The 27,340-nt window shown below is 36.3% G+C and overlaps 2 protein-coding genes across 2 annotated transcripts; both read left to right on the forward strand.

Moving 5' to 3' along the window:
• Positions 1–843: 843 nt before the first annotated feature.
• LOC109153924 (polygalacturonase-like) lies at positions 844–1,654 on the forward strand. The gene is made up of 2 exons (XM_019301817.1): positions 844–1,287; positions 1,340–1,654. The coding sequence occupies exons 1-2, from the start codon at positions 844–846 to the stop codon at positions 1,652–1,654; spliced, it is 759 nt and encodes a 252-aa protein (XP_019157362.1).
• Positions 1,655–11,498: 9,844 nt separating this feature from the next.
• Positions 11,499–14,167, forward strand: LOC109153925. The gene is made up of 3 exons (XM_019301818.1): positions 11,499–11,684; positions 12,111–12,929; positions 13,046–14,167. The coding sequence occupies exons 1-3, from the start codon at positions 11,499–11,501 to the stop codon at positions 14,165–14,167; spliced, it is 2,127 nt and encodes a 708-aa protein (XP_019157363.1).
• Positions 14,168–27,340: the final 13,173 nt, after the last annotated feature.

The following is a 27,340-nucleotide window of genomic DNA, read 5'->3' on the forward strand; positions in this document are numbered from 1 at the left end:
TATTATATATACCATACATTATTGTGATTATTATTAATAATGATTTCTAATTATAGTATATGTAATAAAGTATGAAATAAATAATTATATAAGTACGATCGACACAGCTGTTGATCGTTACTTTAGAAAATTTTCACTTAACACAAAATATAATAATAACAATAACAACAACATTTATTTAAATATAGATTGTCACATAACATCAAATAAAAAGTTTTGTCATCATCAAATTTTTTCATAATTAACTTATATTCATTTTACTGTTAACTGAATATTTCAAAATTTGAGAGATAAAAGACAAAAATCAAGACGAATTAAATAATCAATATTAATTTTTGTCTATTTCAAAACTAATCATTTAAACTAGCAAATGTACATCTTAAAAATGTAAATAAATAATTAAAACACACAATAAATCACTAATTAATTAATCAACATATATAACTAATAAAACCAAAGCATATATCTCAAATTTGGAGATTTTTTTTTTAAATTAAAATGTATACTTGATGTCATTCTTTATTAAAATCTTGATTAAAAAAATTAGATAATAAAGAAAAATGGTCACTTTAATTATTTGATTTATTTTTATATATTTAATAAATTGAAACTTTAATATATATATTTTGAGTTCATTTAATATAAACTTAATTGTTTAAAAAACAAATTAAAGGGGGGCAAAAGTGTATTTTATCCCTACTATATCAATATATACATACATATTTACTAAAAAATTTAAGGTGAGGGTAAGGGTGGGATGGGGTGGGGGGGGGGGGGGGGGGGCAGGGCTCTCCTACCCCCTTAAGTAGATCCGTCCCTGTCCATCATCATATACATACAAACATGGCAGTGTGCAAACTAATTTTTTCCCCACTTGTCTTCATCTTTATGTTCGTAACAACAGTAACATGTACATTAGCACCCAATGCTAGGTACAACATTCAAAGCTATGGAGCAAAACCCGATGGCAAGACTGACTCCACCAAGGCTTTTCTGGCGGCATGGGCGGCGGCGTGTGCCTCCACTGCTCCGGCCACCATTTACATGCCGGCAGGAAGGTTCTTGGTTGGGAGTGTGAGTTTCGGGAGGCAGACATGCAAGAGCAATGTCATTTCGATTCAAATGGATGGCACACTTGTGGCTCCATCGGACTACAATGTGATTGGAAAGGATGATAATTGGATCAAATTCGAAAGGGTGACCGGAGTTTCCATTGTCGGCGGAACCCTAGACGCTCAGGGCGCTCCTCTTTGGTCCTGCAAAAATTTCGGCAAGAGTTGTCCGGACGTATTTTTTTTATTTTTTTTCTAACTTTTAGTAAATATATACGTACATACAGACATTGGCGTTTTACAACTCAAACAACATTGTTGTCAACGGACTAAGTTCAAAAAATAGTCAGAAATTTCACATTCGCATTGACAGCTGCCATAACGCCAAGTTGCAAAGAGTGAAGATCTCAGCTCCCGGAAATAGCCCCAACACCGACGGAATCCACGTGCAATCGTCGTCAGGTGTAACAATCTTGAATTCCCACATCGGCACCGGCGACGACTGTATCTCCATGGGCCTCGGCAACTCCAACTTGTGGATTGAAAACATCGCGTGCGGCCCGGTCACGGAATCAGGTCGGTCAAATTACAAACATCCTTAAACAAACAATCACTGCTGGAAATTATGAAATTTCCGACCACTTGAAATTGATCTTAAATCAAGTCAAAAGCCTTGTTCCGACCACTTTTGGTATTTGGAAAAACATTTATTGCTATTTTTACCACTTTTTTACTTTCAACTTAATTTAAGATCACTTTCAGGTGGTCGAAAATTGCACAATTTCTAGCAGTGAATTTGATTCCATTGCGGCCTTTACTTAAGCCGTCTTTGTTATAGGTCTTTGTGAGCCCGCATCATTGGGAGTTTAGGTTGGGAAGAGCAAGGTTGGAGTACAAAATATGACAGTTAAAACCGCTACGTTTACCGGCACTAAAAATGGGTTGAGGATCAAAACGTAGACAAGGCCAAGCAACGGGTTTGTGAGAAATATTGTTTTCCAACATGCAGTCATGTCTGACGTATAAAACCCCATCATCATCGATCAAAATTACTGTCCTAACGACCAAAGTTGTCCTCATCAGGTCGATTATATTCCTAGTTCCACCACCATCTTCAAAACCTTAAAATCAACGAAAACACCAAAAATTAAATTAATTAAATCTCCTTTTCCATATATAATTAACGTTAATGTTAATTAACATTTTTTTTGTTGGTTAATTATCTTAGGGCTCTGGTGTGAAGATAAGCAACATAAAGTACCGGGACATACATGGAACATCAGCTACGGAAGTTGCGATGACGTTTGACTGCAGCAAGACAGAACCCTACAATGGTATAACGTTGGACAATGTAAACTAGTGGGACGTCTTCCGGTTTAGTTACGCCGGCGAGCTGCCTCTAGGCTGCTAAAAATATGCTGCTTTAATTTTTAGATTATTATATTGAAGTAATATATCTATAATTAATTTGCTGCTTATTAGTTGAGGCTGTTGAATTGGCGTCTGATTTGGTCTTCCTACAAATGTATACCATAATCACCATAATACTATATACACTTTTGTCTTTTTGAATGATTGTGTAAGATATATTAAATATAATATATTTAATATAATATATATTAAATATAATATAATATATCTATAATACATATTAAATATAATATATTTATATATTATATTTATATATATTGAGAAGAGAGAGAGGAATGAATAAAATGTTTTACTTGATGATTAATGAATGAACAATAGCAACCTATTTATACTAAAGGATGACCACAAATAAAGCTAAAAATTAGGATTAATGCTTCATGTAATGCTAATCCATGCTCCATGTTCTGCAGACCCACTACCACACTTCAATGGCTTGTTAACAAACTAACTCATTATTAATTAGATGGTTTAACAATTATAATAATATTATTATTATAACATTGCCTCCTTTAAACCAAGTTAGATATATTGGTCATCCCAATTTCCTTCTTCAATTTAAGAAATGTCTTCGTCTTCAAGTTGGATATACTAATTTGTATTTCGTTCTGTAAACCCACTTTACTCTAATTGGCTTCTTCCCAGGAGGTAAATCTGTTAACTCCCAGGTACCATTCTTTTCAATGGCACGTATCTCCTCATCCATCGCCTTAAGCCAATGAGTTTCTGTAGCAGCCTCCTCAAAAGTTAAAGGATCACAAGCTGCAAAGAGAGCAAATTAAATAATCTCTTCATCAGACAGGTCATTATCATGACCCAAAACATAATCTTGCAAGCGAGCTGGTAAGTGGCGCTCGCGCTGAGATCGTCGAACTGACGATTCTGGCTGTGAAGGAGACTGGACATTATCTGGAATCAGTTGCTCATCAACAATATTTTCAACAACAGGAATAACAACTGAACTTTCATCTTTAGCTAACCAATCCCAGGCACCATATTCATCAAAAGTGACATCACGACTTATAACAACCTTTTTAGTTTCAGGATTGTATAGTTTATAAGCCTTTGAAGCGTCACTATAACCAATGAATATGCACTTCTCACCTTTATCATCCAACTTCTTTCTCAATGGATCCGGCACATGTGCATATGCCAAACATCCAAAAAACTTGAGATATTTGATAGAGGGTTTTCTCCCACTCCAAGCTTCTTCGGGTGTCTTATCACGGACACTTTTAGTTGGACACCTATTCAACACATAGACAGCACAAGCAACAGCTTCTGCCCAAAAAGGTTTAGGCAGATTCTTGGATTTCAACATGCACCTCACCATATCCATGATAGATCTATTCTTCCTCTCAGCCACTCCATTTTGTTGTGGAGTGTATCTAGTTGTCATTTGGTGCTGAATACCCTTTTCTTTCAGAAAATCATCACAGGCAATATATTCTGTACCTCTATCAGTTCTCAAGATTTTAATCTCATAACCACTTTGCTTCTCAACAAAAGCCTTAAATTGTTTGAAAACATCACATGCTTCAGACTTTTGCTTCAGAAAGTAAACCCATGTTTTTCTACTGAAATCATCAATGAAAGTAGTAAAGTACTTACAACCTCCATGTGAGGGAACCTCCAACGAACACAAGTCTGAATGAATAATCTCCAACTGTTTTGTGGCTCTCCTTGACTTGCCCACAGGGAATGGATCTCTATGCTTCTTCCCAATCACACAAATCTCATATATACGATCAAGGACATTCACAACAGGTAAATCAGAAACAAGTTCCTTTCTCGCAAGATAGTGTAATCCAGAGAAATGGAAATGCCCATATCGCATATGCCATAACCAATTTTCATCACAAACTTCAGAATTAAAGCAAGCAAGGAGAGTATGCTTAATTTTCAAAGGAAATAGTCGATTTTGAGACATATTTACCTTTGCAATCAAAACTCCTTTAGCATCTGCAATGGTACAACACCCCTGAGCAATATGTATCTTATATCCTTTTTCTGACAACTGACCCATACTCAACAAATTTTGGTGTAGTTCAGGAATATAGAACACATCGGATATAAAATTGTGAGTACCATCCTTCAACTGAATAGAGATTTTACCTTTTCCCAAAATTGACGCCTTTGACTTATTGCCAAATGTCACTTCAGACCGAACTGATTCATCCAGTTCAGAAAACAATTCTTTCTTCCCACACATATGGTTACTACACCCAGTATCCAAGAACCATATGTTCTTATCTGCAGAAAAACTATCACTGGCCAAAAGTAAGGTTTCAGAACTCTCACCAGACTTTCCAGCAGTGTTTTCAGCAATGTTTGCTTGATTTCCACGATTGTTGTCCTCATTATACCAACAATCTGCAATCTTGTGCCCATACTTGCCACAATTGTAGCAATGAAATGGAAATTTACCTTATTTGGTATTACCTCCACCTCTTCCTTGGTTGGAGTTACCACGACCTCCTCCTTGGTTGAAGTTACCACGGCCTCTGCCACTAGATCCTCCTCTTCCTCTTCCACAACCTCTACCAGATCCTCCACCTCTTTGATTAGTGCCAGTCACATTAAGGGTGACTTGACTCTTCAAAGCTTCTTCAGCTAGTGGTTCCGATTTTGACGCAATTCTGTCAATATGACTTTCTATCATACCTTTCAGCTCTGCAATTGATAAGAGCTCGGTTGTGTGTGACTCTGTTATTGAAGCCACCACATGGTCATACTTCATCGGCATAGTTCGAAGAACTTTTTCAACCACTGCACCATCTTCAATTGTATCTCCGTATAACCTCATCTTATTCACCATATCAATAAGACGAGTGAAATACGTATCTACTGTTTCTGTAGAGGTCATCTCACAATTATCGTACAACCTTCTCAACGACTGCAACTTAGACTTCTGCGCCCGATCGACTCCTTTGTGTGACACCTTTAAGATGTCCCAAGCTTGTTTTGCTGTTTGAGCATGAGCTAATTGCCCAAAAATGGAATAATGAACACCTTGGTGAATCTGACCCAAGGCCAATTTATCTCGCCGTATAGCGCCTGCATCAGCTCCTTCGGGTAGACCGGGATCAACAAAGCTCCAAAGATTTTGAGCTTGCAAATGTGTGGACATCATAATTTGCCAATAATTGTAATCGAGTTTCCCGTCCAATTTGGGACCCGACCATACAATATTGAAATTTGTAGTCATATTTCACTACGGGAAATATCTCGGGGTTGAAAGATTGACTGACTCTGATACCAAATGTAAGATATATTAAATATAATATATTTAATATAATATATCTATAATATATCTATATATTATATTTATATATATTGAGAAGAGAGAGAGAGGAATGAATAAAATGTTTTACTTGATGATTAATGAATGAACAATAGCAACCTATTTATACTAAAGGATAATCACAAATAAAGCTAACAATTAGGATTAATGCTCCATGTAATGCTAATCCATGCTCCATGTTCTGCAAATCCACTACCACACTTCAATTGCTTGTTAACAAACTAACTCATTATTAATTACTTGGTTTAACAATTATAATAATAATATTATTATAACATTGCGTCCTTTAAACCAAGTTGGATATATTGGTCATCCCAATTTCCTTCTTCAATTTAAGAAATGTCTGATACCAAATGTAAGATATATTAAATATAATATATTTAATATAATATATATTAAATATAATATAATATATCTTCTCAATATATATAAATATAATATATAGATATATTATATTTAATATATATTATAGATATATTATATTATATTTAATATATATTATATTAAATATATTATATTTAATATATCTTGCAGATTGGAAATTTGAATTGGTAATATGAATTTATTTTGCTGCAAAATCTTATATATGTCACCTAATTGGCTAATTCACATCGATCATATCGTCTCTTCATCAAAATCCCAAAAATAAATTATTTATCATTTATTATTATATAATTTATGTGTATGTAATTTCTTACTGTAAAATAATATTATTGGTTACGTAAAATGATTAGTAGTGGAAATGAGAGTGATTTAGGCATAAAAGAGAATTGAAAATAATATAATAATATATTTAAGAATGAAATGCACATATGGCCGAGGCGCTAGCATGCAAGGAGGCGCTATCTTGGCTCAGGGATCGGGATATCATGGAGGTGGATATTTTCACAGACTGCTTGGAGTTACGGAATGCTCTACACTCAAGCCCAACGGCTAACTATTCTTATTTTGGGATTATTGTGGACCAATGTAGGACAGATTCTAGATCTCTTAATTTTTATGCTCATACTTTAGCTTCGTTAGCTTTTGATCAGGAACAATCTATGTACTGGGACTCTGTCCCTCCTGACTCTATTATTCAATTTATCCATTAATATACCACTATTAAACCTTTCAAAAATGAATGAAAAGCCCATACATGCACGGGAGGAAATAGATTTTTTGAAATAAAATTAAGTATAATCATTCCCTTGGCCTGTTTGTTAAATGGTTGTTAGCTAATAACAGTTAGTTGATTGGGTTAGAGGGTATGAGTAGTTGGTAACATAAGCTTATTGTAGAAAGGTGTTTGATAAATTAGCTATTTGGTATAATTTTTTATTCAAAAAGCTAATTGAAAAAGTTACTTTAAGTAGTTTTTGGATTTTAACATTTTAGAGTTACAAAAAACTGATTAACCAAACTCTTATATTGGTTTTTAACTAAGTCAAAAACTAATAGTGGTCAAATAAGTCAAAATTGGCTGATAATCTAACTATTTTACCAAACAAGGCCCTTGTATTGTTAGTGTAATTAGTGTAATTTTAGTATGTTAATTATTTCCCCTTGTTCCCTCTCCATAATACTTCAAGCTTTCTCTAGGGAGTTCAAGTATATAAGGGAAGGAAATGAAAGCTAGCAAAGCAATGTGGGACTACTTAACAAGTTCCCACTTGAATCCTTGCTTTGAATGTTTTGCGCTGGGAATGTGCTAAGGCTGTAAGAGGATGATGATCAGTATAAATGCTGCTTCATTCTTCTTCTTTAGCTACACGGATTTAAACACAAACGCTGCACACCTCCCTTGGTCCTAAAATTGAGCTATTATTGTTCCTGTGCCGTCAGTCGAAGGTATAACGATACCCTGGTCGTTAAATATCTTTAAGATAGTGTTGCCAAACACGACACAGAACGCTGCCGGTTTCCTGTCCCGAAGCAACAACGCATCGCAAATATCCATTTCAGGTATTCATTGCTGTTAATTTACACAACACTTGGAGCTCTCATATGCTCAAAGTGTGAAATTGAAGTTTGTCATGACTCAAATATGGTTAAGAGCCAGAAGCTTGATCGAAAGGTTTCTTATCCATTACGGTCCTATCTAAAGTTGTAATAGATGATTAATTCAATAGGGGTATTTGCATGACAAAATTACAACGATTATAACCTAGGGTATTAATCTAGTGAAGCGACATGGTATGGATTTTATTTTGCAAAAAACCTAGGGTATTCCTCTTCTTTGTTGATACTTCATGCATGTTTTCCTCGTCTTGCTGGTATCATGGAGGGCTCCGGGCCTTCCTCTTTCGTAGCCAACATCTCCATGGTAGATCTGGATGAGGACGAGGTCGTTCAGCAGATTGCGAATATCTGGTGTGATGAAGAAAAACCAAGACAACTGTACATTGTCCTGATCAGGTAACTAAAATACCATTCTCTAAATGTTATCTTTCAAGGAACACATTGAAGAATAAATGAGAATTAAAAAGAAGTAATAAAAGTGGCAATCAGTGAAGAAAGTTTCATGTTATAATGTTTACTGTCTGTATTCATGGGTTGGTCCGCGGAGAGAACATGGAACATGGACATGAATCTAATACTGGTCATGTTACATCTCCTGTTTGTTTAAAAAGAAATACTCCATATAAATAGGAAACTAGAATTCAAATGGATAAATATATATATATATATATATATATATATATATATATATATATATATATATATATATATTGTCTCGTGCGATGCACGGCTAAATATTAAAAATTTATTTGTAATGTTATAACGAATTAAAAATGACCTAAATTATTTTGAAGTGTTTTATGACAAAAGTATTTGAAGTACAAAAAAAAAAAAAAAAAAAAAAAAAAAAAAACATGAATAACAATTTAAATTTTAAAAAAAAATGTTATTATTTGTCCATCACAAAATATTACACATTATTAAACACTTAATGGTAAACAATGGTTGAATTTGAAATAATAAATTTAGTTATATAGCTTACATATTGAAATAAAATTTGTAAATAAAAGAAAGAATATGTAATTAAGAGATTTTTTAAAAAGAAGAATAAATTATTAGAAACTTCATGATAAACAACGTTAGTAGTTTAAGTACTAACTTTATTTGAATAACTACATATCAATATTTTTAGTCCTTTGGTTAGTGTTTAATGGTGTCATCATGTGTTTCCATTAGTGGATTATTAGTTTCATGTTAGTGCTCTGCTTAAACAAACTTCAAGTAATGTTCTTTACTTCTTTAGTCACGTGTTTTCTTCATTCAGCCTGCAAGAAACAAAATAATGTTTTTCCTCTCTCGTTTTTGAGTGTCTTTTCCTCTCTCCTTGTGAGTGTCTTTTGAGTGTTTCCTAGTTTCTTTTCAGTTGCCGATCATGGAGAAAGGTGATTCGAGTGGTTTGTCAGAGGCATGTGAGGCCTTGGCGATAGTTGATGATGAGGACGGAGTGATAGTTGAGATTGAGGATACCAAGATACCGAGTTATGATTTTCGATTTGCGGCCGTGGGGAGGGTGGTGACGGAGCGCCTGATAAAACTTGTTGTTTTCAGAGACGTGATGGCTACTGCTTGGCGGCCAATGAAAGGGGTTATGGTTCGTGAACTGAGTCAAAACAGATTCATCTTCCTCTTCTACTGTGAGAGGGATATCTCACGAGTTTTAAGTGATGAGCCTTGGACTTTTGATTAGAATTTGGTCCTTCTTCGACGCATGATGGGGGGAGAAGATCCAATGGCAGTCGCTCTGGACACGGCTTCGTTCTGGATCCAAGTTCATAATCTCCCCAGAGGCTTCATGTCTAAGAGAGTGGCTAAGGTGGTGGGGAACCATGTGGGGGAGTTCGAGATGTCTGACAAGCGAAACTTTGAAGGGGGTGAGCGTGCGTTTATGCGGGTTAGAACGAAACTGGATTTTACAAAACCGTTGAAAGCATAAATGAAGATGAAGAAGCCGGATGGTGATTGGTTCTGGCTTGACCTTCGATACGAACGACTTCCATCCTTTTGCTTCAAGTGTGGAGTCATTGGCCATGCCGACAAATTCTGTCCAGTCGTAGCTGATAAACTAGTCTATCAGGGTGAAAAGCTGTTTGGAGTTTGGATGAGAGCCGGTGGACGGCGGGCGGCTCCGGCGCCGGTTAACAAGTGGCTTGTGTTGGATGAGGCGGCGGTGGACGGTCAGATGATGGGTCACAAAACGGCTGAAGAGGGTAATGGTAATGATGAGGGAAATTTAATGGGGCGTCCGTTACGTAATTTAAGGAGGGAGGTGGGTCAGGCGGGTAACGAAGGGAGTGGGGTCGACAAGGGGAGTGTGGAATTAAAGGGGGTAATAAATGGGGGTGAGGAAAGTGAGGGGGTGGTTATTTTGGAGTCAAAGAGAAGAAGAACTGATACTGATACGAAAGGCACGAATGTTTCTTGGTCAAGCCCAATGACTATTGAGCAGCAAGACTCTTTTTCTTGTGAGGTAGGTCCTGGTCACCAGGCCTACCCGGCCCAATGAATCTCTTAAGTTGGAACAGCCGTGGGCTAGGAAACCCATTGGCAGTTCAGTTTCTAATGGGCTTGGTCTATCAACGACAGCCCAATATTATTTTTCTTTGTGAAACAATGGCTGATGCAAGGCGTTTGGAGCAAGTGAGAATTAAATTAAAGTTTGACAATTGTTTTGTCGTGGACTCTGATGGTAGACGTGGGGGCCTAGCTCTTTTGTGGAACTCGGGTATCGATGTCGAAGTCCGGGGTTACTCAAATCACTACATCGACTCGATTGTTACGGGCGACGATGGGGTTTCGCGATGGAGGCTCACAGGATATTACGGGAATCCGGACTGGAGTCGGCGAAGGGAATCTTGGAATCTACTCAGGTACCTATCTTCGATCAATAATCTCCTGTGGGCTCTCCTTGGGGATTTCAACGACTTGATTGGGGATTGGGAGAAGGAGGGTAGGGTTCCTCATCCGAGATGGCTTCTAAGGGGTTTTGGGGAGGCAATGAACGAAAACGGCTTGTTCGACTTTGCGTTTGGGGGATGTCAATTTACTTGGGAGAGGGGAAGGGGGACGGACAGATGGGTGAGGGAGAAGCTCGACCGTGTCTTGGTCTCGGATGGGTGGCGAGATATGTTCCTGCGAGCGAGTGCCAGGTCTCTAGACGGAAGTACGAGTGACCATTTACCAATTTTCTTAACGGTAGATGCAGGAACTCCGACCTTTTATAATAGAAGGCCTAGGTACGAAAACTGTTGGGGGCAGAATTTAGAATGTCGAGAGGTAGTAGAGAGGGAGTGGGTACGCCTTCAAGGGCTTCCTATTGGGGAGAGATTGAGTGGGTGCAGTAGGGAAGTATGGAGCTGGGGAAAGAAATAGACAGCAGGGGAGAGGGAGGCCATTCAGCGCTGTCAAGGGGAAATGGGGAGGTTGAGAGATCGGTGTGATGCAGAGAGTATACGGAATTTCGGGGAACATCAAAGTCGCTATTTTGATATTCTTCGGGATCAGAGTGATAGATTGAAACAAGGGGCGAAGGAACTATGGTATAGGGGGGAGACAACAATTCAAGATTTTTCCACAACTCTATAAATGGGAGGAGGAGGCGGAATAGAATCCGGGGGCTTCGTAACGAGGCAGGGGTGCTCATCGATGACCCACAAAAAATGGGTTAGATTATGGTGAACTATTTCTCCAATCTATTTACCTCTGCTCAAGGGGATATGGGACCGGTTCTAGCATGTTTGGCCAGGCGGGTTGATGACATTCAAAACGACATGCTTTTGCGTACTGTTACTGCGAAGGAAATGAAAGATGCCCTCTTTGCAATGCATCCAGACAAGTCTCCGGGTCCTGATGGGCTTTCCCCGGGGTTCTTCCAAACACACTGGTCCACCATCGGCCCTGAGGTAGTATCTTCGTGCCACCTTTTTATGATCACGGGTTCGCTACCTGAGTATATAAATGATACACACATTACCTTGATCCCTAAATGCAAATCCCCCGATCAAATGTCTGACTTTCGCCCTATTGCCTTGTGTAACGTTGTGTATAGAATAATTGCAAAAGTTCTGGCTACTAGGCTGCGTGTGTTATTAGATTCTATTATATCCCCAGCTCAGAGTGCGTTTATCCCGGGGAGGTCTATTGTTGACAATGTTTTGATTGCTTTTGAGTCAGCCCACTGTTTGAAACGCCAACCTGGGGATCGGGGGGGTTATGGGGCCCTAAAAGTATATATGAGTAAGGCCTATGACCGGGTTGAGTGGGATTTCTTGTGTTAGGTTCTTCTGAAAATGGGTTTCCGGGATCATTGGGTAAATTTGATGAGGTAGTGTGTGACTACTGTGCGATATTCTATCCTGGTTGAGGGAAAGGAGTGGGGGCCAGTGACACCGGGGAGGGGTTTGAGGCAGGGGGATCTGTTATCGCCATACCTTTTCATTTTGGTAGCGGAATGTTTGAGTGCCATGTTGAGGGCTCGTGAGGAGGAGGGGGTGTTGCAAGGCCTGAGGGTAGCGAGGGGTGCTCCGGCTGTTTCCCATATATTCTTTGCGGACGATTGCCTGTTTTTGTTTAGAGCAAATAGGTTTGAGGCAGAGGTCCTTCATGATGTTTTAATCGATTATGGGAGGGCAAGTGGACAGGAGGTAAATGTGGGGAAGACATCGATTGTCTTTGGCCGAAATGTACATCGGGAGGATAAGGAGGCTGTTTGCGAGTCTTTGGGGATTCGGGAACAGCTAGGGCATGGGAAATACCTGGGTTTGCCAGGTTATGTAGGAAGAAAGAAGAGGGAAATTCTGGGTTTTGTGCGAGAGAGGCTGAGGGAGCGGGTAATGCACTGGGGTAATCGATTTTTATCGAGGGGAGGGAGGGAAGTACTTCTGAAAACTGTCCTCCAGAGTATCCCAAACTATGCTATGAATGTTTTCCTCCATCCAAATGGGCTGAGTGAAGAAATAGAAAAGATTATGAACTTCTTTTGGTGGGGGTGCGAGAGAAGGGAACGAGGGGGAATAAGGTGGAGTCAGTGGAAAGATTTGTGTGTGCCAAAACAGTTTGGGGGTATGGGTTTCCGTAGAGTTCGGGAGATGAATCTTGCAATGCTGGGAAAGCAGGGGTGGGACTTTCTTAAAAAACCTGAGGCCCTGGTGACAAAAATTTTTAAAGCAAGATACTTTCCAAACTGTTCTTTTTTGGAGGCAAAAAGGGGTCCAACCCCTCTTTTGTTTGGTCTAGTATCCGGGAAACGCAAACGTTGGTGAAGGGGGGAGTTCGATGGAGGGTAGGAAATAGAGAGACAATTAGAATATGGGGCGACCCGTGGCTCCCGGATGACACAAAACCTTATGTTGAGTCCCCGCCTCTCGAGTACTTAGGGAACCCTACAGTGAACTCTCTTGAATGTGTGAATTTTAGGGAGTGGGATTGGGAAGTGTTATACGATATCTTTTGTGAGCGGAATGTAAACCTTATTCAAAGCATTCCTCTTGCAAATGGGTGTGATTGTGATTCACTCTACTGGTGGGGAGAACAAAACGAGGCTTACTCGGTTCGTAGTGCTTATAGGCTTGCTGTGGGAAACATGGGGGATGGAGAGGGGGTGATTTGGAAGGGGTTATGGAGGTTGAAGATTCCACCAAAAGTGAAATGTTTCTTTTGGAACTTGTGTACTATGCGGCTTCCGACAAAAGATGCCTTAGTGATCAAACGAGTTCCGTGTGACCCTATTTGTGTGCTGTGTGGAAAGGCAAATGAGAGCAGTATTCATTTATTTGCAAACTGTGATTTCGCTCATTGTTGTTGGACTCATTTAAATGCTGCATGGAAAATGTGTTATGCTGATTCTATCACTGTTTGGATTGAAGAAATGTGGACTGTTTTACCGGTTAAAATGCTTGAGCAGGTTGTCATGGTGACTTGGGCAATATGGGAAGTGCGTAATGGTTTGGTCTGGCAGCAGAAGCAATCTGATCCGAGGGCAATAGTGCATGCCGCCCTTCTTTATGCTCGGAATTGGAGAGGAGCGAGGGAGGCGGACGAACTGACGGTGAATAGAGCTTTGCAGATGCCTCAATTGGAGCCTCCTAGTCGGGTGCCACATGAAGTGGTACGGTTGAATATTGATGTGGCTATGGACATGAACAATTGCCAAATGGGGTTTGGGTGGAGCGCACGGGATTCGGAAGGGAGGGTGCTGGGAGTAGTAATGTTTGTTCAGAAGGGGCTGTTTTTTGTTAAGGAAGCTGAAGCAATGGGAGCAAGGGAGGCTTTAAGCTGGATTAAAGCCATGGGGTGGAATAGAGTTACGCTGGAGACGGATGCTCAGGTTGTGACGAATGCAGTTTCGGGGGGCTTGAATTTATCACCATTTGACTTAATCATCTAGGATATTCGTCAACTCCTTATTCAAATGCCGATGGTGGAATTTCGCTACGTCAATCGAACGAAAAACATGATGGCCCATCTTCTAGCAAAGAAAGCTCTTAGCTATACCGGACTGAAAAGACATGTGTTTATTGATTCTATTCCTCGTTTTATGAGTGCGGTCCTTTGTAATGACTCAACTTCAAATTAATATATTGATCTTTTATTTCAAAAAAAAAAAAAAAAAAAAAAAAAAAAAAAAAAAAAAAAAAAAAAAAAAACGTATTTGCTTCATTCAATTAATATCACATCTATCCGTTTGTTTTCTATTTTTGATCCATTTTCATTGATATAAAATCAAAGCCATTTAGTCTAGGTCGTGTCAAATATAGAATATGTTAGTGATGCTGTTTTTCAACTTCGATTTTGAATGCAAGACAATATTTTATTCCCAGTGCTCAATTAAACCATTGAACCCTTCCATTTCTTCCCTTTTGACTTAGTTAAATGGATAATAAACCATAAAAATGTCAAGTTTAGACATTACATCTGCCAAATAATTTAAAGCTCTGGAGAATATATAATCTCCAATCACCTAATAGATTTGTATATATATATTTTTTGATTTTCTGTTTACAGATTTATTTCAATACCCTATTGAGTGTTTCAACTTTAAGTTAAGGACACCACCGTATTAGATGTTGAAGATAAGTATGTAATAGTACTTTTTTATTTGATATTTGTTCCCACTTCCTTCATATAAGAGTTATTTTTTCCTACAAAATGACCACCAAGCAACATTACTCATCATCTGTCACTTTTTCAAGCATAGCATAGCATGACAACACTTTGTTTTGTCTCTTTGAACTCTGAGTTGATGAGAATTCATCAAGACACCTTTAAATTGTTGTGCTGTCATTCCTACTCAAACAATTGCTTCCAGCAACAACTCCTATGCACTTGACACAAAATCCTAAAAACACAAATACACCAAAAATAAAATTAATGTCGGAAAAAATCACAACTTCAAAGAATGAATGAGAAAAACCAACCTCATGCAAGCAAACAATTCTCCTCATTATTTTGTTCCAGTTTTGAACCTCATAGACTGCACACCCTTACATTTATGACTCAACCTTTGCCACAATACTTTCCACTGAAGAGTAATTTGGTGAATAAAGCAGACAGTGAACCTTCAATACATGGTAAATGTTAAAACTCTTTTAACAACATGATTAACGTTAAAAAAAATAAAAAAGATTAAAGACACAAGTAGTGTTACGCAATAATAATATTTAGAAATAAATATCATTTAAGTAGTTCTATGTAGGGAAGTTAACTACTTGAAGTCTAGATCCTCTCCCTGCAAATTTAAAAAAAAAAAAAAAAAAAAAAGAGTGCACTGTATCCTGTAAAACTGTCAATGGATGTCTTGTGGCAAAGAAAATTTAATATCCATCCATTAAAAAAAGTAATGCCAGAAAGAAATAGAAAAACAGTGAAGCAGGGAATAAAACTGTTAAAGTATATGACTCAACCTTTGCTGGTTTCCTCGAAAAAAAATAGAGTGCACTGTATCCTGTAAATATATACAATTGAATGTTGATGCTGCTGTTTGTATTCATAAATTCATGTATACATTAACCTAGAAAAAAAATACCTATGAATCAAGGGGCATCATATGTATGCATAACTCTGGTATTTAAAGGTGAGATGTCAACACCAACAATGTAGAGAGAGAGGAGACATTCCAAATGCCTTGCTGTATTTTCTTCTGAGTTTAGATTTGGATCTGTGATGTAAACTTGAGGTGTTTGTCTTTGAAACCAAAAGATGTATTTACAAGTAGGTGAACTTCTTCATCAGACGATTCGTTAATATGCATATTGGAAAGGCCAATCGATGCGTATTTATGCCTGGTTATTTTAGAATGTCAAGGCAATAATTAACCATTTCCATAATTAATCAGCTGTAATGAATAACTTTGGAATACCAACCATTACCATATATATATACATTAATTATTCCAGTATACAAAACATCAACGGTTCCTATTCTTCACTGTCAATGTTCTTGAGGGTATGATAGATATTTTTATTTCCCAATTAGAGTGTTACATATTTTGACACTCATCACTCCCAAGTTTGGTACTAGTAATGTTCTGCACTCTTTTCTCAAAGATGTATAATTCTGTAGGTCCCCTGTCAATTACTTTTGTTTATGCAAGGTTGATTTGGCTGTCAAAAGAAAGAGCATTCATATATCTCTCTTTGATGTACGTTTGTGTATATATTCATGCACATTCATATTGATAATGTTAACATATTACATGGCAATGAGTCCAACCTGTTCCAATCAATGATTTTCAGGGATCTTTAGTAATGATAATTTGCTTTGTGCAGGGATCTCTCAGTGGAAATGTTCCGCAATCACTTGGGAAGTTAGACAAACTCATATCATTGTGAGTGAAATTATTCCATATCGATTACTACTTTGAACACAACAATTCATTTTCATTTTTATCTTTCTTTTCTCTTAATAATAATTTTTATTTTTTGTTCACACAATGTGGACAGCAATGTGTCAAATAATTTCCTGACTGAGAAATACCTTCATATATGAACTTTCACAATAAACTATCTTTATTGTTGTTTGTTGTAGGGGTTCTAATGAGCAGACAAATGAGTACAAGTCTACTAGCATATCAGTGGATCAATATTTGCTTAGGGGAGCAAACTAAATCCAATACAGAACACTCAACTTTTCCCTCGAATCTTATTTCACTATGATTTGTTTAGTTTGTCTTTTTTTTGGTGATTGTAAATTTGTAATTTCACTTTGCTTTGTTTAGTTTGTCTTTTTTTGGTGATTGTAAATTTGCTAGGTAAGGTTTTTTGCCCTTTGGGTTGTCCTGTATTTATTGTTTTGCATATTTTATTTTATTATATTGGTTTTAAAATTTTTGGTTTGCTTCCAGGAATTTCTTACTTAAGATTTAAATTTCAAAATTTGCAAAGTTTTTTGGAACAATGTTACAATTTCGGGTTTGTCAGACCCGACCCGTCCTAAACCCTACCCGAAAGACCCGAACCCGAAAATACCCGAAGATATTCGGTTCGGTTTTCGGACTTTAAAATAGGAGGCCCGAAATATTTCGGGTGACCACTATTGGCACGGTTCACATGCAGTTCACAACATAAACATCAACATCACAGTTCGCAACGTACCTTATTCAGCCGCCACGTCTTCAGTTCGTCGATTTCGCCGATTAAAGAATCAGATTGGGGATTTAGTCGATTTTGCACTGCAGTCGTCGAAGAATTCAGACTTGGAGTCGAACAATAGGGTTTGGGTGGAATTTAGGGGGAATTTGGACAATAGGTCACGACTAATTAAGTTATTATTATTTTTTATTTAATTAAGCTGATATGGATTCCACGTCACTAATAAATAAGGCCAAATCAGATGCAAACCGGTGCCATGTCATATTTATTACCGGATAACCTACAAAAAGTGCTAGGCGAAAAAAAATAATTAGTTTATGGCTCGAAATAGCACTTATTAAAGTTCATGGTGCGGGATGAATAATTGGGAATAGTTCATGGTGCGGGATGACACTTTAGCCATTTATTTTAATTGAGTTTTTAGCTTCTGTTTTATACAAAGTATAAAGATTAGAGATATAATAACTTTTTGATTAAATAAGAAAGTAGAAATTATCATATTTCTTTCTTGTTTTAGCCATCTATTCTTCATTAGCTTCTGTTTTATACCAAGTAAAAATTAGAGAATATATAATAACTTTTTGAGTAAATAAAAAAGTAAAAGTTACCAATTCTCTTCAATACAACACTCTCCTCCTGTGTTTTATACAAAGTAAATATTAGATAAGACATAATACGGAGTAACTTTTTTAAGTAAATAAGAAATTAGAAATTACCATCATTCTTTTTCACTTTAGCAAACAACTCTGCAACCTTCTCTTTATTAGCTTCATTTTTATACAAAGTATAAAAATTAGAGATATAATAACTTTTTGAGTAAATAAAAAAGTAAATATTACCATATTCATTCTTCGTTTTAGCAATTTCCTGTTTATACTTGGTATAAAATAGAAGCTAAGAAAGAGGAGATGGCAGAGGAGTTTGCTAAATCGAAAAAGGAATATGGTAATTTCTACTTTCTTATTTTCTCAAAAAAGTTATTCTATATTATATCTCAACTTTTTGAGTAAATAAGAAAGTATAACTTACCAATTCTCTTCACCAATATAGCAATGTGCTCATTTTCATTAGCTTCTGTTTTATACAAAGTAAAAAAGTAATAAAGTAAAAATTAGAGGAGATATAATCTTTTGATTAAATATAAAAGTAAGTTACCATATCTCTTCTTGAAGTAAAGATTAGTGGAGAGATATAATCTTTTGATTAAATATAAAAATAAGTTACCATATGCAGCCGTAAGTCAGTATGACCAAGAAGACCGCTAGCTGCAACAGCGTGAGCCTGTCCTTGAGCTTGAAGTTACTGACAGGTTGCATACATCCTGAGTGTTGTTGCCATCAGGAAAACGCCAAGCACTAACCACAGCTGCAAATAATATTTTTTCAAAGTAATTAGAACTACAAAAGTGCAAATAAATTTTTTTTATTTATCATGGAAGGGGGAGACCCCAAAGAGAACTACAAAAATTCAGACTGTATGAACATTACGCCAAGTATGTATTCCGGCAATGTCATCTTCTATAATGCCCAACAACGGCTCAGGAGGATTATCTAGTACATGAAATTCCTTTGGGAAATTCCGGCTAAGCTTTGCTAGGGTGTCAGCTGCATGATTCTGTTCCCGCGGTATAGCAGCAAGCTCCCAAACTTCTAGTCTTCGCAGTTCCTTCCTACATCCTTCTAGGATGTTGTGTGCAGCCGTAGATGGCTTCCTGATACTGAGCATATATTCCACTAGCATGGTCGAATCTGACTCAAAAATAACTTTCTTACAGCCCATACAGATAGCTAGTTGAATTCCCCTTAAGAGTGCCCATGCCTCTGCTTCAAACGGAGTACAATTGCCCATGTTAAAGTGCAAATAAAATTTAGATAGCAATATTTGCATTAAAACAGTTCTTGTAGTGCCTTTTTCTTTACTAAAAAAAAACAAGAATTTTTAACAAAGTAGAAATATGAGGATGAAAAGTCCTCTATGTGGAAAAAGGTTAACAAATTAGATTCGGTAGCGGAGAAATCTGCTCCGGTACAGGAGAAACCTGCTCTGATACTGGAGAAACCCCTTTTCTTCCTCTCCCCTCCCAGTCCCGATTCCCGATAACAAGAAATCTATTCCCGATAACCTATTCCGGTAGTGGAGAAACCTGCTTCGGTAGCGAAGAAACCTGCTCCGGTACCGGAGAAACTTGCTCTGATACCGGAGAACCGCCGCTAAAATAAACATTAAATTAAAAAGAAATCGTGACAATTGATGAGAATTTAGAATCATGAACAGCAAGAGCACTGTGACAAGAAAAATGCATAAATTATGAGATTGTAGGTAAACCCAACAACAGCAATTCATATCATATATAGCAGAATAAGAACCAATAAAAATTTCAATTTTTACACAAGAAAACAACACTATCTCTAGAATAACTTCAGTCCCCTATACGTCCATAAGGCCCTGAAAATCCCGTAAAGCTCTAGTTCAAATCATGTTTCAGGCCTTGAATAACTTCTACCTTCTACTTTTATATTTTACTCAAAAGTTGTATATCTCTTCAAATCTTTACTTTTTATAAAACAGACTCTAAGGTAGAAGAGATTGCTAAAACGATGAAAAAATATGGTAATTTCGACTTTTAATATTTACTCAAAAAGTTATTATATTACTACTAATCTTTACTTTGTATAAAACAGAAGCTGAAAGCAAAGAAGGGAACCAAGATTTAAGTGTGTTGGTAGAACGATTAGCGCTACTGATTAATGAAGTGTCCACAAAGATTTCAGAACTAAAGCCACCGTTTGGAGAACTGTCCACTGAGAGGGGTTTCTCTAGTGTCGTTGTTTAAATTCTTTGAAATTAGTTATTCTATTATATTACTGAATCTCCTAATCTTTACTTTTTATTTCTAAACGGAAATTAAAAGCAACCAAGCTTTGAAAGGATTAAGGGCAAGTGTAGAACAACCAAAACTGCCGATTGGGGAACTGCCCACTAATAAGTTAGGAGTACTACTTCCGGTTTCTGGAATGTCTGGTAAGGTTTCTGGAATGTCTGGTTCTTCGAAATTAGTGATTCTATTATATTACTAAATCTCCTCTAATCTCTTTATTTCCAAACATAAGATAAATGCAAGAAATCAACTCCAGTTCCCAACAAAAATGGCACGAGGAAGGGTGGCCCAACAAGATGATGATAAAAGTGAAGGATTGACAGCTAAAAACCCGATTTTGAATGTGTTAAAATTTCTTGTGGACTTCTTCAACCGCCAACAAGATGATTAAGAAGGTGAATGAGGGGCAGTTCAAAACCGAGTTTTAGAGCATCCGCATCCGTGGGAAGGGTAGGTTATTACGGCTGGTGGGTCCCGTTATTACGACTGGTGGGCCTAATTTCTATTTGTTGTTTATATTCTTTTATCTGTTAGTCAATTTCATATCTCCTCTCCCTTTCCTCCTCTCCCCTCCCGAGTCCCGATTCCCGATAACAAGAAACCTATTCCCGATAACCTACTCCGGTAGCGGAGAAACCTGCTTCGGTAGGGGAGAAATCTACTCCGGTACCGGAGAAACCTGCTCTGATACCGGAGAGTCCTGCTCTGATACTGGAGAAACCCCTTTCCTCCTCTCCCCTCCCGAGTCCCGATTCCCCGATAACAAGAAACCTATTCCCGATAACCTATTCCGGTAGTGGAGAAACCTGCTTCGATATCGGAGAAACCTGCTCTGGTACCGGAGAATCGCCGCTAAAATAAACATTAAATTAAAAGAAATCATGACAATTGATGAGAATTTAGAATCATGAACAGCAAGCGCACTGTGACAAGAAAAAGGCATAAATATTAAAAGAAATCATGACAATTGATGAGAATTTAGAATCATGAACAGCAAGCGCACTGTGACAAGAAAAAGGCATAAATTATGTCAAGTAGATTGTAGGTAAACCCAAAAACAGCAATTCATATCATATATAGCAGAATAAGAACCAATAAAAATTTCAATTTTTACACAAGAACACAACACTATCTCTAGAATAACTTCAATCCACCATACGTCCATAAGGCCCTGAAAATCCCGTAAAGCTCTAGTTCAGATCATGTTTCAGGCCTGAATAACTTCTACCTTCTACTTTTATATTTTACTCAAAAGTTGTATATCTCTTCTAATCTTTACTTTTTATAAAACAGACTCTAAGGTAGAAGAGATTGCTAAAACGATGAAAAAATATGGTAATTTCTACTTTTAATATTTACTCAAAAAGTTATTATATTACTACTAATCTTTACTTTGTATAAAACAGAAGCTAAAAGCAAAGAAGGGAACCAAGATTTAAGTGTATTGGTAGAACGATTAGCGCTACTGATTAATGAAGTGTCCACGGAGATTTCAGAACTAAAGCCACCGTTTGGAGAACTGTCCACTGAGAAGGGGTTTCTCTAGTGTCGTTTAAATTCTTTGAAATTAGTTATTCTATTATATTACTGAATCTCCTAATCTTTACTTTTTATTTCTAAACGAAAGTTAAAAGCAATCAAGCTTTGAAAGGATTAAGGGCAAGTGTAGAACAACCAAAGCCACCGATTGGGGAACTGCCCACTAATAAGTTAGGAGTACTACTGCCTGTTTCTGGAATGTCTGGTTCTTCGAAATTAGGATTCTATTATATTACTAAATCTCCTCTAATCTCTTTATTTCCAAACATAAGATAAATGCAAGAAATCAACTCCAGTTCCCAACAAAAATGGCAGGAGGAAGGGTGGCCCACCAAGATGATGATAAAGGTGAAGGATGGACAGCTAAAAACCCGATTTTGAATGTGTTAAAATTTCTTGTGGACTTCTTCAACCGCCAACAAGATGATTAAGAAGGTGAATGAGGGGCAGTTCAAAACCGGGTTTTAGAGCATCCGCATCCGTGGGAAGGGATGATTATTACGGCTAGTGGGTCCCGTTATTACGACTGGTGGACCCAATTTCTATTTGTTGTTTATATTCTTTCTTTTGTTAGTCAAATTCATATCTCCTCTCCCCTCCCGAGTCCCGATTCCCGATAACAAGAAACCTATTCCAGAAAACCTGCTCCGGTAGCGGAGAAACCTGCTTCGGTAGCGGAGAAATTTGCTCTGGTACCGGAGAAACCTGCTCTGATACGGAAAAACCTGCTCTGATACTGGAGAAACCCCTTTCTTCCTCTCCCCTCCCGAGTCCTGATTCCCGATAACAAGAAACCTATTCCCGATAACCTATTCCGGTAGTGGAGAAACCTGCTCCAATACCGGAGAACCGCCGCTAAAATAAACATTAAATTAAAAGAAATCATGACAATTGATGAGAATTTAGAATCATGAACAGCAAGCGCACTGTGACAAGAAAAAGGCATAAATTATGTTAAGTAGATTGTAGGTAAACCCAAAAACAGCAATTCATATCATATATAGCAGAATAAGAACCAATAAAAATTTCAATTTTTACACAAGAACACAACACTATCTCTAGAATAACTTCAGTCCACCATACGTCCATAAAGCCTTGAAAATCCCGTAAAGCTCTAGTTCAGATCATGTTTCAGGCCCTGAATAACTTCTACCTTCTACTTTTATATTTTACTCAAAAGTTGTATACCTCTTCTAATCTTTACTTTTTATAAAACAGACTCTAAGGTAGAAGAGATTGCTAAAACGATGAAAAAATATGGTAATTTCTACTTTTAATATTTACTCAAAAAGTTATTATATTACTACTAGAGAAACCCCTTTCCTCATCTCCCCTCCCGAGTCCCGATTACAAGAAACCTATTCCCGATAACTTATTCCGGTAGTGGAGAAACCTGCTTCGGTAGCGGAGAAACCTGCTCCGGTAGCGGAGAAACCTGCTCCGGTACCGGAGAAACCTACTCTGATACCGGAGAAACCTGCTTCGGTACCGAAGAAACCTGCTCCGGTAGCAGCAACGGGAACACGGAGAGACGTCAGGTTCCAAGGACGTAGATAAGCTGAAAATTGAAATCCACAATGGTGGTAACTCCTGCCATTTTTAATTTTAGCCTAAAGTTAAATTAGCAATATACCCTAATTTTATATTCGTATATATTTTTTAGCGATCATTGATTTCAATGAGGGGGTCTCTAAAATAACCAAAAACTATGATAATTTTAAGAGCTATTATCCTTAATCATGTTTTTATTTATTTTTATTTTTTTAATACAAAACAACAAAAAAAAAAATTATCCAAAAAGTGTTGAAAGCCAAGGAGGTGATTCACTCCGTGGAAGAGTTAACGGCACACTCTGAGAAACCTTCTCCCGCGGTGGCTGAGAAACCCGCCCCAGCGTTGGAGAAAAGAGTGATTAATTCAGAAAAAGCTTACTTGAGGAAGAGATATGGTAATTTACTTTTATATTTAATCAAAAGATTATGTCTCCACTCATCTTTACTTGAGCAAGCGATATGTTAACTTACTTTTATATTTAATCAAAAGATTATATCTCCTCTAATTTTTACTTTTTTACTTCGTATAAAACATAAGCTAATGAAAAGGAGCACATTGCTATATTGGTGAAGAGAATTGGTAACTTATACTTTCTTATTTACTCAAAAAGTTGAGATATAATACAGAGTAACTTTTTTGAGAAAATAAGAAAGTAGAAATTACCATATTCCTTCTTCGATTTAGCAAACTCCTCTTCATTAGCTTCTGTTTTATACAAAGTAAATATTAGACGAGATATAATAACTTGTTGAATAAATAAGAAAGTAGAAATTACCATATTTCTTGTTCGTTTTAGGAATCTCTTCTTTATTAACTTCTGTTTTATACAAAGTAAAAATTAGAGAATATATAATAACTTTTTGAGTAAATTAGACAAATAACTTGCTAATTAGACAAATAGCGGCAGCGGCAGTAGCGGCAGCGGCGGCGGCGGCGGCGGCAGCAGCGGCAGTAGCAGCAGCAGCGGCAGCGGCAGCGACAGCGACAGCAGCAGCGGCAGCGGCGGCAGCGGCAGCAGCAGCAGTAGTAGTAGTAGTAGTAGTATGAGGAGTAGTAGTAGCGGCGGCAGCGGCGGCAGCAGCAGCAGCAGCAGCAGTAGCAGTAGTAGCAGTAGCAGTAGCAGTAGCAGTAGTGGTAGTAGTAGTAGTAGTCGTAGTAGTAGTAGCACCAGTAGTAGCAGCAGCAGTAGCAGTAGCAGTAGTAGTAACACATGTTCATACCATTCTTCCATGGAGCTTTTTAAGTTTACTTGAAAACTTTTAGTTTTTATTTCTAAACTAACTAGGTAAACATTAAATATTGAACTTTCTAAAATTTGGGGGGCCCCTAAAATTTAGGGGCCCTGTGCGGTAGCCCAGCTTGCACAGCCTAAAATCCGGCCCTGGACATACAACACCACAAATTGGGGCAACAATATCTACCAATTACAATTATAATATAAAATAATTATAAATTCAAATTACCTTATACTTTTAAGTGTCCCATTTGCTTTCAATTAGCCATCTCCAATCATCTTCATTGACATCATTTGGACAATCTTTAGATTTTAGATAGCTCTTACGTAAAAGATAATGTCTATTTTTATATTGTAAAATTGTACTTGGTTCATGACATGAAGTTGCACATCATTCGACAAATTAAATTTGTCCTGCAAGTCATATATAAAAGCATATAAATTCATTAATATGAACAAGTAATTCTAACTTTATTCCAAACCTAATATAATATTGAAATTTTTTAAAGTTTTAGTCTTACCTTTAAAAATATCCACATTGTATTGACATCGTCGTCGTTAGGAATCTCTTTCCAACTAGAGACTCGAAGTGGTGCAAATTGCCGAATGCACATAGTCACTTAAACTTTGAACAAATTAGCATCTTTACCACAAACCTTATGGTATGGTGGAGGAAATAGAATACATATATATATATACATCCAAGAACAAAAACTAGTATGTACTGCAGATACAAAATAAATCTAAATATATACCATCGAAGAAGAAAACTAAGTATGTTCTACATACATATCAACAAATATATATCTATATATATATATATATATATATATATATATATATATATATATATATATATATATATATATTCTCAGAACAAAAACATGTTTTGCAGATCAAGAATAACGTAAAGTATGTGGACAAAAACAAAAATATGTAAATATGTTTTAAATAAAAAATACCTTGATGATGATGTAGGATATGAAATTCTCTAGACTAGTTTTTTGCTTCTGTGAGTGGTGAACTATTGAATGTTTTTGGCGGAATTCTAAAGTATATATATATAAAAAGTAATAAACATTCTAATAAAAACCTACTAGATGAGCGCCAATTAGCTCTGAAACCAAAAAAAAAAAAAAGGCGCCATCATCTTTTTTATTATTTACTTTCCAAATTCACTAAATAATTACTAAAAATAATAGTTAACAATAAGAAATATTTGACTATGATTAATATTTTAAATAATTAGTTTTTTGGTAATTTAAATAAATAACAAAAAAGACTAAACTTGTTCAATAATTTGATTAATTTTAAATTGAATATAATTACCGTGTGGGTGATATTGTTACCTAAGCAACCAAACGTGCATATTGTAAATTTTTTTTTTCAATTAATTGACTGAATTAATCAATATTTTATTATGATTACTATTTTTTATATTATATATTTGATAAAACCAACTTGTATTTTTTATTTTGAAAAATTGTTACCTAATCAACCAAACTAAATTATATTTTAACTAATTCGATTAATTGATGCAATTAATAACCAACATTTAATTATATATAATTTACTTAATGTTATAAATTTGATATATACGAACATATTGTAAATATTGTATGTATTACATTGGATAGCTCTTAATGTACAAATAATTGGCTAATATCGTTAGGGTAGTCATACAAATAATGTACAAATATTAATGAGTGATGATCCAAGAAATGTAGAAAAAAGACACAAGACTGAATTTTATTTATGGTTCAAGAAATATGTAAGTAATATACATTTATATTCTTACAACTAACTTGATTTAAAATTTTATTAACAATTACTCATGATAGGTCAATGAATTACACAATGAAGGAAGTGATATAATCACTGATCAATTGTTGCATTTAGCCTATGGGCCAGACAGGCGTATTTATCACTATAAAAGCATACTTATCAACGGCTGGAGATTTAATACAAAAGACAGGGATTTGCAACTAAAATCGCAAAATAGTGAAATTCTTGTGAAATGTGATGCAGATACTGGCAACTTGGAGTATTTTGGTATATTAAGAGATATCATACAGTTAAATTACCAGGGAGGAAATAATGTTATTTTATTTAAGGGTGATTGGTGGGATGTTTATCATAAAACTGGATTCAAAGTTAGACAATTTTGGGTTTCCTATGGTCAATATTACACGGAAGTTGCAAACTGATGAACAATATGTTTTAGCTTCTCAAGCTGAGCAGGTTTACTATGTAAGCGATATTAAGGAGCCTAATTGGCAAGTTGTTGTCAAGACAAAGCCTCGTGATTTCTATGATCTCCCTGATGATGATGTAGGAGATGAACCGTGTCAGGAAAACAAAAATTTTGGCTTTACCATTCAAGGTTCTAATTTGGAAGATAATGATGATGTTATGGTATTGCATAGGCCTGATTTGGATGCTGCAACTGTTGAAGTAAGCCCATTAAATGTTCATACCATGAGTATCGAAGAAGATGAAATTGATAGTGATGAAGATATTTTTATTAATGATGATGATGAGATTCCAACAACGGAAGATGAGGAAGGTGGTAGTGATGATGATGATGATTGAGTAGTATATGAATTTGTATTTATAACTTTTGAATTCTTTACTATTTATATTTTGAGTTTGAATGGTTAATTTTAATAAATCATTTTCAAATATATTGTTCGTACTAAACATATACATGTTTATTTCCAAAAAAAAAAAAAAAAAAAAAATTGATATGATAAATTAGTAAAATAA

Source organism: Ipomoea nil, unplaced genomic scaffold (assembly GCF_001879475.1).
Source record: "Ipomoea nil cultivar Tokyo-kokei standard unplaced genomic scaffold, Asagao_1.1 scaffold2565, whole genome shotgun sequence".
In the NCBI taxonomy this organism is placed as follows: Eukaryota; Viridiplantae; Streptophyta; class Magnoliopsida; order Solanales; family Convolvulaceae; genus Ipomoea; species Ipomoea nil.